Source organism: Salmo salar, chromosome ssa01 (genome assembly GCF_905237065.1).
Source record: "Salmo salar chromosome ssa01, Ssal_v3.1, whole genome shotgun sequence".
In the NCBI taxonomy this organism is placed as follows: Eukaryota; Metazoa; Chordata; class Actinopteri; order Salmoniformes; family Salmonidae; genus Salmo; species Salmo salar.
In genome coordinates, this window is record NC_059442.1 from 53,035,689 (window position 1) to 53,049,120 (window position 13,432).

The following is a 13,432-nucleotide window of genomic DNA, read 5'->3' on the forward strand; positions in this document are numbered from 1 at the left end:
GTCAGGATCGAGGGAAAGACGAACGGAGCAAAGTACGGAGAGATCCTTGACAAAAACCTGCTCCAGAGCGCTCGACCTCCGACTGGAGCGAATGTTCGGCTTCCAACAGGACAACAACCCTAAGCATACAGCCAAGACAATGCACGAGTGGCATCAGGACAAGTCTCTGAATGTCCTTGAGTGGCCCAGCCAGAGCCTGGACTTGAACATCTCAAGAGACCTGAAAATAGCTGTGCAGCAATGCTCCCTATCAAACCTGAAAGAGCTTGAGAGGATCTGCAGGTGTGCAAGCTTGTAGAGTCATACCCAAGAAGACGCGAGGCTGTAATCACTGTCAAAGGTGCGTCAAAAAAGTACAGAGTAAAGGGTCTGAATACATATGCAAACGTGTTCAGTTTTTTTACTTAACATTTCTAATAACTTGTTTTTGCTTTGTCATTATGGGGCATTGTATGTAGATTGAGGGGGGGAAAAAACAATTGAATCCATTTTAGAATGAGGCTGTAACCTAACAAAATGAGGAAAGTCAAGGGGTCTGAATATTTTCCGAATGCAATGTAAGTGTAAAACAAACAAAAAAACGACTCATCTGTGCTTTTTGGGAATGCTATAAAGTCTAGAAGTTGTGGGCCGAGCTAGAAAGTTGTCTGTCAGAAATATTACAATGTAAATGTACTTTTAAAAATCAGTCTGTCTGCATATTTCAAGACATGGCATATGGGGGGGGGTGAAGTGATAAGATGACAGAAGAGAATCGTCCAGCCTAAAAAATTCTACTAAAAACTTGGAAGTTAATCCCCATCATTGACACAATAGAAAAATATAATTACTTATTTAAAATATTAAAATGGCATGGGTGACTGAGAAACTAAATTTGTACAATTCAAGGCCAAGTGGCAAACAATGCCAGCACTATGATGGGGGTGTGAGCATGCAGGTCTGGGCAGCTGAGATCTAGTCATTGTTTGTATAAGTTTCTATCAGTGTAAGTGTAAAAATGATAAATTCATTGAGAATATATGAATTCTAGCTACTTTTTAAGCACATGTGCACTAGATGCTAATATGTAACACTTAGTTTATTATAAAAGTTAAAATGTTGATACGAATACCTGTCATTGGAATATTCGTTTTCTACATTGCGTAAAAGCACCGTTTTCCTATTGAGATGCGTTAAATTGAAAACTGTACACAATCTTGAAAAACATCAGGTTTGTAATGACCACATGCAAGAGATCTGTGATTTATTCACTGCTATGATCATTGATCTCCTTTAGAATCTATCCCTTTTCTTTCTGTGCCCCCAAATGTGTGGATATACTGGTAAAGTTACCAGGTTGTTCGCTAGCTAACCAATTAGGTAACATGACTGAACAAAGTCTAAACAATTGTTTAACGACGTTGACGCGCGAGTAGTTTTACAACGGCCCACGACATGGTTTATGAATGTAAAAAGGCAGTCCCGGTGATCCGCTATAGGAAGAAAAATGTTGCACCGGTAATATGGAACAGATCTTTTGATCTGGTTGGGCTGAGACTCAACCCTTTTACGGTGTAGCAATGGTGCAACTATGACGCTAACAAAGTTGCACTCACTTGTTTCTCTAGGGTACTCGGAAACAAATGGTACAGGGAACGCCTCAATTATAAACCCCTTATTATCTAGGAGATTTCTTCATAGTAACAGTGTTCCAAAAATGAAACTGCTAAGTATTTTATTGCATATGCAACCAAATTCGTCGCACTTTAGAGCCCTGCATATAATTGTGTTGACAATCATTAAATCTACCAGTCATTTTGCATGTCGAACAACCCAAGGCAATATCAGTAGCCTCGTCAAACTGCTCGCTGGGCCCAGCTTCGCATGCTGACCAAAGCAAGGTAGGCAGCCTGTTCCTGATCTTGCACATGTGCGCACCACCTACAGCATTCAAATGCAAATATGGCTTGTGATATTCAGCCTCATTAGTTGAGTGAAAACTAGGGCTGTGGTGGTCATGAAATTGTCAGCCGGAGCTTGTCCAGCAAATAACTACCGGTCTCACGCTAATTGACAATTAAAAAACACATTTAGCATCTACAGGCTTCCACGCATAGCCTACAAGCCACTGGAACACTTAAGAACCTACACCATCACAATAAATCAATGTATTTTACACAGGTCTAAAGAAATATGATATTTAGAAAATGTAGTCTATTTCAAAAGAACAGACTAGCATATCTAAGTTCTCTTTTGTTAGGCCCTGATCTGGCTATGCCATATGGCTGTGGGCTACACTAGTTCATTTAGCAGATAAGATTTGCTCACAATTCCATGGCATTACTTTATAGTATGAAGAATACAATTGAACACCGCTGAATAAAATACAGGATATTTTCTGCAAATTATTTGAGGGAGTGCGCACATGCAGCTATTCTGTGTTGAGCGGTTAACAAAGAAACAGGTCCTCCTATATGCTTCATTTGGAGTTGTTTATGCAACTTTAGTTGTGATACAAACGTTGGGCTGTATGATTTGATTACATTCTAAGTCTGCATGATGTGACTGAGGATTTTGAAAAAAGTTGGGTGAAAAGCATGAGCTCTGCTTTGTTTTTTGCATAAACATCAGTCTCTCATTCACAATTTGACAAGCACTTTATAATGCCTCGAATTTTCAGGCGGAATGCCCTTTGCATGGCTAATGCCCCCTAAAAAAAAAAAAAATCCATCCCTTATGCGGCCAGTGGCCGTTGTGCTGAATAATTATAATTCCCTTCTTCTGGCTGCGTGCGCCCTCACATATCTCAAGTCTTATTAGCCAATGCCCAGCATGTAGTCGAGTCCTTCTCACAGGCTACAAGTGAAGACAGACATATCGGGGATGCAACTGCGGGCATCATTATCGAATTACGAGGCGCATATTGAAGATGTTGAAAGAACTGTCCAGATGTACTTTGTCACACAGTAGTAGGCAACACACCATTCTCAAAAGTGACAACAAAATCGATTATGCATGTAATGCTTTATTATAAAAAAAGGTGGTGAAAATTCTTCCCCAAAGTCTAATACACTTTACAACCGGTGTAATGTGCTTACATTTTAAGTTATTTGGCCACTTTAGTTATGATACAAGCCTTATCGAAACATGTAGTCCTACGGGCTAGGCTACATGAGGTATGTGTATAGGATTTGAAAAAGGTCCCAAAATGGCATGCGCTGTTTCTTGCCTTACTACACACAAGCTGGGCATCATTCACAAGTGATAATATAGTCACAAGTGATACGCTAATATTGTCACCCATCAGACTATTCTTGATATATCCTAAATAGGACGCCTGTATCTTTGTAGTGACTGGGTGTATTGATACACCATCCAAAGAGTAATTAATAATTGTGCCATGCTCAAAGGGATATTCAATGTCAGTTTTTTTTATTTACCGATCTACCAACAGGTACCCTTCTTTGCAAGGCATTGGAAAATCTCCCTGGTCTGTGTGGTTGAAACGGTTTGAAATTCACTGGTCGACTGACAGATAAGTGTGTGCACAGGGTACAGAGATGTAGTCATTCAAATATCACGTTAAACACCATTATTGCACACAGGGCGAGTTCATGCAACTTGTGACTTGACAGGAAACTGTTTAAGCTTGCCTTAAAAAAAAGGGGTTAATGGAGCCGAAGAGGATGGCTGACATTTTACATGCTCCTAACCAACTGAGCTTCAATACGGAAGTGGTCAGATGACGCGGATGCTACAGGACTGTTTTGCTAGCACAGACTGGAATATGTTCTGGGATTCATCCAATGGCATTGAGGAGTATACCACCTCAGTCAGGTTTCATCAATAAGTGCGTCGACGACATCGTCCCAACAATGACCGTAAGTACATATCCCAACCAGAAGCCATAGATTACAAGCAACATCCGCATCGAGCTAAAGGCTAGAGCTGCCGCTTTCAAGGAGTGAGACACTAATCCGGACACTTATAAGAAATCCCACTATGCGACGAACCAGCAAACAGGCAAAGCGTCAATACAGAATTAAGACTGAATCCTACTACACTCTAACACTCAAATTTGGCAGGGGTTGAAAACTATTAGGAACTACAAAGGGAAACCCAGCCAAGAGCTGCCCAGTGACGTGAGCCTACCAGACGAGCCAAATGCCTTTTATGCTCACGTCGAAGCAAGCAACACTGAAGCACCAGCTGTTCTGGATGACTGTGTGATAAGTTGGTAGCCAATGTGAGCAAGACCTATAAACAGGTCAACATTCACAAAGCCGCTGGGCCAGACGGATTACCAGGACGTGTACTCAAAGCATGCGTGGACCAACTGTCAAGTTTCTACACTGACATTTCCAACCTCTCCCTGACCGAGTCTGTAATACCTACATGTTTCAAGCAGACCACCATAGTCCCTGTGCCCAATGAAGCGAAGGTAACCTGTCAAAATGATCACCACCCCTTAGCACTCACGTCGGTAGCCATGAATTGCTTTGAAAGGCTGGTAATGGCTCACAACAGCATCCTTCCGGATATCCTAGACCTACTACAATTTGCATACCACCTCAACAGCTCCACAGATGATGCAATCGCACTCCACACTGCCCTTTCCCACCTGGACAAAAGGAATAACTATGTGAGAATGCTGTTCATTGGACTACAGCTCAGCACTCAACACCATGGTGACTATGAAGCTCATCACTAAGGTAAGAGCCCTGGGACTAAAACACCTCCCTCTGCTACTGGATCCTGGATTTCCTGACGGGCTACCCCCAGGTGGTAAGGGTAGGCAACATGTCTGCCACGCTGATCCTCAACACTGGGGTCACTCAGGGGGTGTGTACCGAGTCCCCTCCTGTACTCCCTGTTCACACACACAACTGGAGCGGGTCGAGAGTTTCAAGTTCCATGTTGTCCATATAACCAACGATCCATCATGGTCCAAACACACCAAGACAGTCGTGAAGAGGGCACGACAAAACCTTTTCCCCCTCAGGAGACTGAAAAGATTTGGCATGGGTCCCCAGATCCTCAAGAAGTTCTACAGCTGCACCGTTAACCTCTCTGGGCTAGGTGGGACGTTTGCGTCCCACCCTAGTCAACAGCCAGTGGAATCCCGTGGCGCGATATTCAAATACCTTAGAAATTGAAGTAATAGCATTTCTCAAACATATGACTATTTTACACCATTTTAAAGACAAGACTCTCGTTAATCTAACCACACTGTCCGATTTCAAAAAGGCTTTACAACGAAAGCAAAACATTAGATTATGTCAGCAGAGTACCCAGCCAGAAATAATCAGACACCCATTTTTCAAGCTAGCATATAATGTCACATAAACCCAAACCACAGCTAAATGCAGCACTAACCTTTGATGATCTTCATCAGATGACAACCCTAGGACATTATGTTATACAAAACATGCATGTTTTGTTCAATCAAGTTCATATTTATATCAAAAACCAGCTTTTTACATTAGCATGTGACTAGCATTCCCACCGAACACTTCCAGTGAATTTACTAAATTACTCACGATAAATGTTCACAAAAAACATAATTATTTTAAGAATTATAGATACAGAACTCCTTTATGCAATCGCGGTGTCCGATTTTAAAATAGCTTTTCGGTGAAAGCACATTTTGCAATATTCTGAGTAGATAGCTAGCCTGTGATGGCGGGGCTATTTTGACACCCACCAAGTTTGGTACTCACCAAACTCAGATTTACTATAAGAAATTGGATTACCTTTGCTGTTCTTCGTCAGAATGCACTCCCAGGACTTCTACTTCAATAACAAATATTGGTTTGGTTCCAAATAATCCATAGTTATATCAAAATAGCGGCGTTTTGTTCGTGCGTTCAAGACACTATCCGAAGGGTAAAGAAGGGTGACGCGCCCGGCGCGTTTCGTGACAATTTCAAAATATTCCATTACCGTACTTCGAAGCATGTCAAACGCTGTTTAAAATCAATTTTTATGCGATTTTTCTCGTAAAAAAGCGATATTCAGACCGGGAGTCGTTGTTTTCGTTCAAAGACTGAAAATGTAAACATGGAGTCGTCTCGTGCACGCGCGCACCAGTCTCATTGTTCTCAGATCGACCACTTACCAAATGCGCTACTGTTTTTCAGCCATGGCCTGCAAAGTCATCATTCAACGTTCTGGCGCCTTCTGAGAGCCTATGGGAGCGTTAGAAAATGTCACGTTACAGCAGAGATCCCCTGTTTTGGATAGAGATGATCAAGAAGACCAAGAAATGGTCAGAGAGGGCGCTTCCTGTTTGGAATCTTCTCAGGTTTTGGCCTGCCAAATGAGTTCTGTTCAACTCACAGACACCATTCAAACTGTTTTAGAAACTTTAGGGTGTTTTCTATCCAAATCAAACAATTATATGCATATTCTAGTTACTGGGCAGGAGTAGTAACCAGATTAAATCGGGTACGTTTTTTATCCGGCCGTGCAAATACTGCCCCCTATCCCCAACAGGTTTTAAGAGCATCCTGACCGGTTGCATCACCGCCTGGTATGGAGACTACGGTCAGATTCCGAGCAAGGCGCTAGAAGGTAGTGCGTACGGCCCAGTATGGCCAAGCTTCCTGCCATCCATATAATAGGCAGAGGAATGAGGAAAGCCCATAAAATTGTCAGAGACTCCAGTCAACCAAGTCATAGACTGTTGTCTCTGCATATCACATTACCACATTCTGACATAGCAATCTGATGACCAACTGCGCAGTTGATGACATGCAACCATTTGTTGATAAATGCAGGACAACTGCAATACAGTCGGCTTAGAAGGTAACTAGTGTGTGGTCATGCAGTTCAGTACCTGAGGTAGTGGTCCCCAGCCAGGATGCAGATGGACTGCAGGGTCTTGCCCAGGCCCATGTCATCACAGAGAATACCGTGGAGCTTGTACTTGTTCAGGAAGGACAGCCAGTTCACTCCGTCCTGGAGAGATCAAAGTTATTGAAACTGTCGATCAACAACTAATTTTAATAACATTGTCAATCACATTTTACATACTAGCTATGACAGAGCAGACAACCATGGGATGCAATGAGCTGTTGCTCTGCGTTTGTGAGTCAAAGGATTCACGCAAACATCTTTACCGTGCTTATATTGAGTGTATGAGATGGACTACATAGAAGTCGGACTGCACAAATCACTGATCTACAAATCACTTTGTATCCCAAACAACTAATCAAACACTCTGAATGTCACAGTGGCATGCTTATTCAGCACCAGTCTAGACGAGTTTATGCTGGGGTATAAAAGCCGAGCGTAATCCTATCCTTTGTTGACCAGCCAAGGTTTTATTCAAAAAATCTGCAGGGTTCCATTACACTAGAGAGATGGATGTTGGGCTCAGCAGGATACCAGCAGAGTACACAAACCCATCAATTCTACCATTTATTTGTTCTGTCCAAAAGTAATTTGTCAGCAGCAGCCGACCTCCCTGCAGCATTTAAAAGCAATCCCTTTTTGTAGAGCTTTGCAAAAAACAATGACACTAAAAATGAAGTGGAAAGTGCTGAATAGATAACATTTACCATGATTTTTTACTGTGCACAAAATAAGCCAAAACGAATTGCAAATACATCCAGGTTACCTTCACACGTTCATCCAAAATAATTAGTGCCTTCGGGAAGTATTCAGACCACTTGAACTTTTCCAAATTGTTACGTTACAGCCTTAATCTAAAACGGATTAAAAAAAAATAAATGATATCCACATAACACTCCATAATGACATAGCGAGAAAGAAAGTTTAGCAGATATTAAATAAAATAAAAAAATACCTGATTTACATAAGTATTCAGACCCTTCGCAATGAGACTACAAATTGAGCTCAGGTGCATGCTGTTTTCATTGATCATCCTTGAGATGTTCTACAACTGATTGGAGTCCACCTGTGGTAAATTCAATTGATTGGATATGATTTGGAAAGGCACACACACCCATATATATAAAAACGTCCCACAGTTGACAGTGCATGTTGGAGCAAAAACAAACCCAGGAGGTCGAAGGAATTGCCTGTAGATCTCCAAAACCGGATTGTGTTGAGGCACAGATCTGGGGAAGGGTACCAAAAGATTTCTGCAGCATTGAAGGTTCAAGGACAGTGGCCTTCATCATTCTTAAATGGAAGAAGTTTGGAACCATCAAGACTATTCCTAGAGCTGGCTGCCCAGCCAAACTGACCAATCGGGGGAGAAGGGCCTTGGTCAGGGCGGGTGACCAAGAACCCGATGGTCACTGACAGAGCTCCGAGGTTCCTCTGTGGAGATGGGAGAACCTTCCAGAAGGACAACCATCTCTGCAGCACGCCACCAATCAGGCCTTTATGGCAGAGTGGCGAGACAGAAGACACTTCTCAGTAAAAAAAGGCACTTGACAGCCTGCTTGGGAGTTTGCCAAAAGGAACCTAGAGGACTCTCGGAACCTAAGAAACAGGATTCTCTGGTCTGATGAAACCAAGATAGATCTCTTGAACCTGAAAGGCAAGCATCACATCTGGAGGAAACCAGGTACCGCTCATCACCTGGCCAATTCCACCCCTACAGTGAAGCATGGTGGTGGCAGTATCATGCTGTGGGGATGTTTTTCCAGTGGCAGGGATTGGGAGACTAGTCAGGATCAAGGGAAAGATGAACAGAGCAAAGTACAGAGAGACCCTTGATGAGAACCTGCTCCAGAGCGCTAAGGACCTCAGACCGGTGCAAAGGTTCACGTTCCAAAAGGACAACGACCCTAAGTACACAGCCAAGACAACACATGAGTGGCTTTGGGACAAGTCTCAATGTCCTTGAGTGGCCCAGCCAGAGCCCGGACTTGAACCCGATCACACATCTGGAGAGACCTGAAAATAGCTGTGCAGCCAGCTCCCCATACAACTTGACAGACCTTGCAAGGATCTTCAGAGATAAATGGGAGAAACTCCAAATACAAGTGTGCCAAGCTTGTAGCGTCATACCCAAGAAGACTCCAGGCTGTCATCGCTGCCAAAGGTGCGTCAACAAAAGTACTGAGTAAAGGGTCTGAATACATATAAAAAAATCTAATCTATCGATATCTATATATAAACTCAGCAAAAAAGAAACGTCCTCACTGTCAACTGCATTTATTTTCAGCAAACTTAACATGTGAAAATATTTGTATGAACATAAGATTAAACAACTGAGACCTAAACTGAACAAGGTCCACAGACATGTGACTAACAGAAATGGAATAATGTGTCAAAATAATGTGTCAAAATCAAAAGTCAGTCAGTATCTGGTGTGGCCACCAGCTGCATTAAGTACTGCAGTGCAGCTCCTCCTCATGGACTGCACCAGATTTGCCAGTTCTTGCTGTGAGATGTTACCCCACTCTTCCACCAAGGTACCTGCAAGTTCCTGGACATTTCTGGAGGGGAATGGCCCTAGCCCTCACCCTCCGATCCAACAGGTCCCACACGTGCTCAATGGTATGAGATCTGGGCTCTTTGTTGGTCATAGCAGAACACTGACATTCCTGTCTTGCAGGAAATGACGCACAAAACGAGCAGCATGGCTGGTGGCATTGTCATGCTGGAGGGTCATGTCAGGATGAGCCTGCAGAAAGGGTACCACATGAAGGAGGAGGATGTCTTCCCTGTAACGCACAGTGTTGATTGCCTGCAATGACAACAAGCTCAGTCTGATGATGCTGTGACACACCGCCCCAGACCATGACGGACCCTCCACCTCGATCCCGCTCCAGAGTACAGGCCTCGGTGTAACATGCATTCCTTCGACGATAAACGTGAATCCGACCATCACCCCTGGTGAGACAAAACCAAGCCCTCCATTTGGCAAATCTGACCATAATTCTATCCTCCTGATTTCTGCTTACAAGCAGATGATACACTACAGAACTGATTTGCTAGCACAGACGAATATGTTCCGGGATTCCTCCAATGGCATTGAGGAGTATACCACCTCAGTCATCGGCTTCATCAATAAGTGCATTGACGACATCGTCCCTACATATCCCAACCAGAAGCCATAGATTACAGGCAACACCATCAGAGCTAAAGGCCGCTTTCAAGGAGTGGGACACTAATCCGGACGCTTATAAGACATCCCGCTATGCCCTCAGACAAACAAGCAAAGCGTCAATACAGGACCTAGATTCTACACTGGCTCTGACGCTCGTTGGATATGGCAGGGCTTGAAAACTATTAGGGACTACAAAGGGAAACCCAGCCACGAGCTGCCCAGTGAAGCGAACCTAGCAGACGAGCTGAATGCCTGTTATGCTCACGTCGAAGCAAGCAACACTGAAGCATGCACGAGAGCACCAGCTGTTCTGGATGACTGATATGCTCTCGGTAGCCGATGTGAACAAAACCTTTAAACAGGTCAACATTCAAAGCCGCTGGGCCAGATGGATAAGCAAGACGTGTACTCAAAGCATGTATGGACCAACTGTCAAGTCTCTCACTGACATTTTCAACCTCTCCCTGACAGAGTCTGTAATACCTACATGTTTCAAGCAGACCACCATAGTCCCTGTGCCCAATGAAGCAAAGGTAACCTGCGTAAATGATTACCGCCCCTTAGCGCTCACGTCGGTAGCCATGAAGTGCTTTGAAAGGCTAGTTATGGTTCACAACAGCATCCTCTCGGACACCCTAGACCCACTCCAATTCGAATACCGCCCCAACAGATGCAATCGCACTCCACACTGCCCTTTCCCAACTGGACAAAAGGAACACCTATGTGAGAATGCTGTTCATTGACTACAGCTCAGCTTTCAACACCATAGTGCCCACCAAGCTCATAACTAAGCTAAGGACTCTGGGACTAAACACCTCCCTCTGCAACTGGATCCTGGACTTCCTGACAGACCGCCCCCAGGTGGTAAGAGTAGGCAACACTTCTGCCACGCTGATCCTTAACACTGGGGCCCCTCAGGGGTGTGTACTTAATCCCCTCCTGTATTCCCTGTTTACCCACGACTGCGTGGCCAAACACGAATCCAACATCTCATTAAGTTTGCTGACGACAGTGGTAGGCCTGATCACCGACAGCGATGAGACGGCCTATAGGGAGGAGGTCAGAGACCTGGCAGTGTGGTGCCAGGACAACAACCTCTCCCTCAATGTGAGCAAGACTAAGAAGCTGATCGTGGACTACAGGATAAGGCGGGCCGAACAGGTCCCCATTAACATCGACGGGGCTGTAGTGGAGCGGGTCGAGAGTTAAGTTCCTTGTTGTCCACCTCTCCGAATGGTCCAAACATACCAAGACAGTCATGAAGAGGGCACGACAAAGCTTATTCCCCCTCAGGAGACTGAAAAGATTTGGCATGGGTACCCAGATCCTCAAAAGGTTCTACAGCTGCACCATTGAGAGCATCACTGCCTGGTATGGCAACTGCTCGGCATCGGACCTTAAGGCGCTACAGAGGGTAGTGCGAACGGCCCAGTACATCACTGGGGCCAAGCTTCCTGCCATCCAGGACCTATATAATAGGCAGAGGAATGAGGAAAGCCCATAAAATTGTCAGATACTCCAGTCACCCAACTCAAACTTTTCTCTGCTACTGCACAGGATGCAGTACCGAAGCGCTAAGTCTAGGATCAAAAGGCTCCGAACAGCTTCTACCCAAAAGCCATATAACTGCTGAACAATTAATTTAAAAAATCGCCACCGGACAATTTACATTGACCCCTGCCTTTTGTACACTGCTACTCGCTGTTTATTAACTATGCATGCTTCACCCCCACCTACATGTACAAATTACCTCAACTAACCTGTACCCCCACACACACACACACACACAGACTCCGTACCGGTGCCCCCTGTATATAGCGTCGATATTGTTATTGTGTTACTTTTTATTTTAGTCTACTTAGTAAATATTTTCTTAACTCTTCTTGAACTGCACCGTTTGTTAAGGGCTTGTAAGTAAGCATTTCACGGTAAAGTCTACACTTTTTGTATTCGGCACATGTGACAAATAAAGTTTGATTTGATATTGTTTTTATGCAGATTTTTTTATATTAGCATTAAAATCTGTCACCAATTGACATGTTGGGAGTTCGGCAAGGGAATGATAAGTTATTTACCCCAGTGAAATCAGCATATTGTTTGTGTTATGTTTGCAATATCACAAATAAAGGTCTGGGGTAGAGTACTGACATTAGCTTCAGCTGTAAGCTAGCTAGCAAAGTTAGCTAAAATTACATTCAGCATTCACAGAAAACTAACTAGCAAGCTACCGGTAGCTTTCTTTGTAAAGTGCTGTATCCTGTCTGGACATCATTTTGCTGAACAGTAAATTAAGAGTTCAAAAGTTCAGCATTATTCAAGTGTGTTAAATTTGTGCAGCATGAGTGGGTAGGACGCAAGATGCAGCCTACAGGTTCCTCAAGGACAGGCTAACTAGCAATGTGTGAGTTGCGCCAGTTTTAGCTTGCAGTAGTTTGATACAATGCACATGTAGTCAAGGGCTAACAGCGGTTCCGATTGTTAACGTATGAGTGTTAGAGATGGATCAATAAACAGACAAGTAAAAAGAAAGACGTGTAAACAGATTTGCAAACACACCTGCTGATACTTGCGGAGCTCGGCCTGGATGGGCACAGGGATCTTGTAGTTCTCCAGCTTCCTGCCGTCAAGCAGCTGCTCCAGAAAGTGACGCTCTCTGGCCTTCTGGCGAATCAGATCGTCCGACATGGTGGGAGGGTCCGGGATACCAGCCTAAAAAAAATATTATTTAATCGGACTCAAAACTCAAACCTCTTTCACACCGCTAAGCCAAACCAAGCTCAACTGTACATCGCTGGCCTGGTTTAGCATCTACCATAGCTGCTGGAACCTTGCTGGAAAGGACAATGAGAAAATAAAATCTGAGCGCAATACGAATTGGCTCAGCACGATAGTGCGAAAAGGCTGTAAGATATCTCAACAAATAATATCAGGTGCAAAAGACAAGCCTCCTAAATATTACATATGAGAGTCAACAACGTACGTCTTGGTATGGAAAGTAATGACATTGAGTTGTCCGGTTCTGCAGTGTGCCTGATTCATTACTCCCACTTAATCTCCGATTGAACTGAACAAATGAACTGACGGAGGTCCAAGTTGCAATCAAAACAGAAGGAGAACACATCCTCCAAATGACCGTCACATAAAATATAGCCCTACTATTCAGCATAGGACAACAATGAGCTATACTGCCTTCTACAGGGCAAAATAGAATTGACCAAATTGTGCAGTAGGAAACAACCATAGATCAGGGGTTTGCAAACTGTCAGGGGCCGGCATTGTAGTGACAATTTAGTGTTCAAGCAAACTTTAAAAACGAATATCCTGTAGTATGACACATTTTTCCACGAGACAGAACACTGCAGTTTAGGCTTAAAATTAGTGCATTTACATAAAAATTAAAGTATTGAGTAAAGAAAATACACA

The 13,432-nt window shown here is 43.7% G+C and overlaps 1 protein-coding gene across 1 annotated transcript in view; it reads right to left on the minus strand.

Annotated features, from left to right (window-relative positions):
- btaf1 (BTAF1 RNA polymerase II, B-TFIID transcription factor-associated) overlaps window positions 1-13,432 on the minus strand; it is a 66,961-nt gene that overhangs the window by 11,617 nt on the left and 41,912 nt on the right. The window contains exons 27-28 of the mRNA XM_045695625.1: window positions 12,566-12,718; window positions 6,818-6,939 (exon numbers count right to left, since the gene is read on the minus strand). Of these exons, the coding sequence (XP_045551581.1) occupies window positions 6,818-6,939; window positions 12,566-12,718 (275 nt within the window). The remainder of the gene's footprint in view (window positions 1-6,817; window positions 6,940-12,565; window positions 12,719-13,432) is intronic.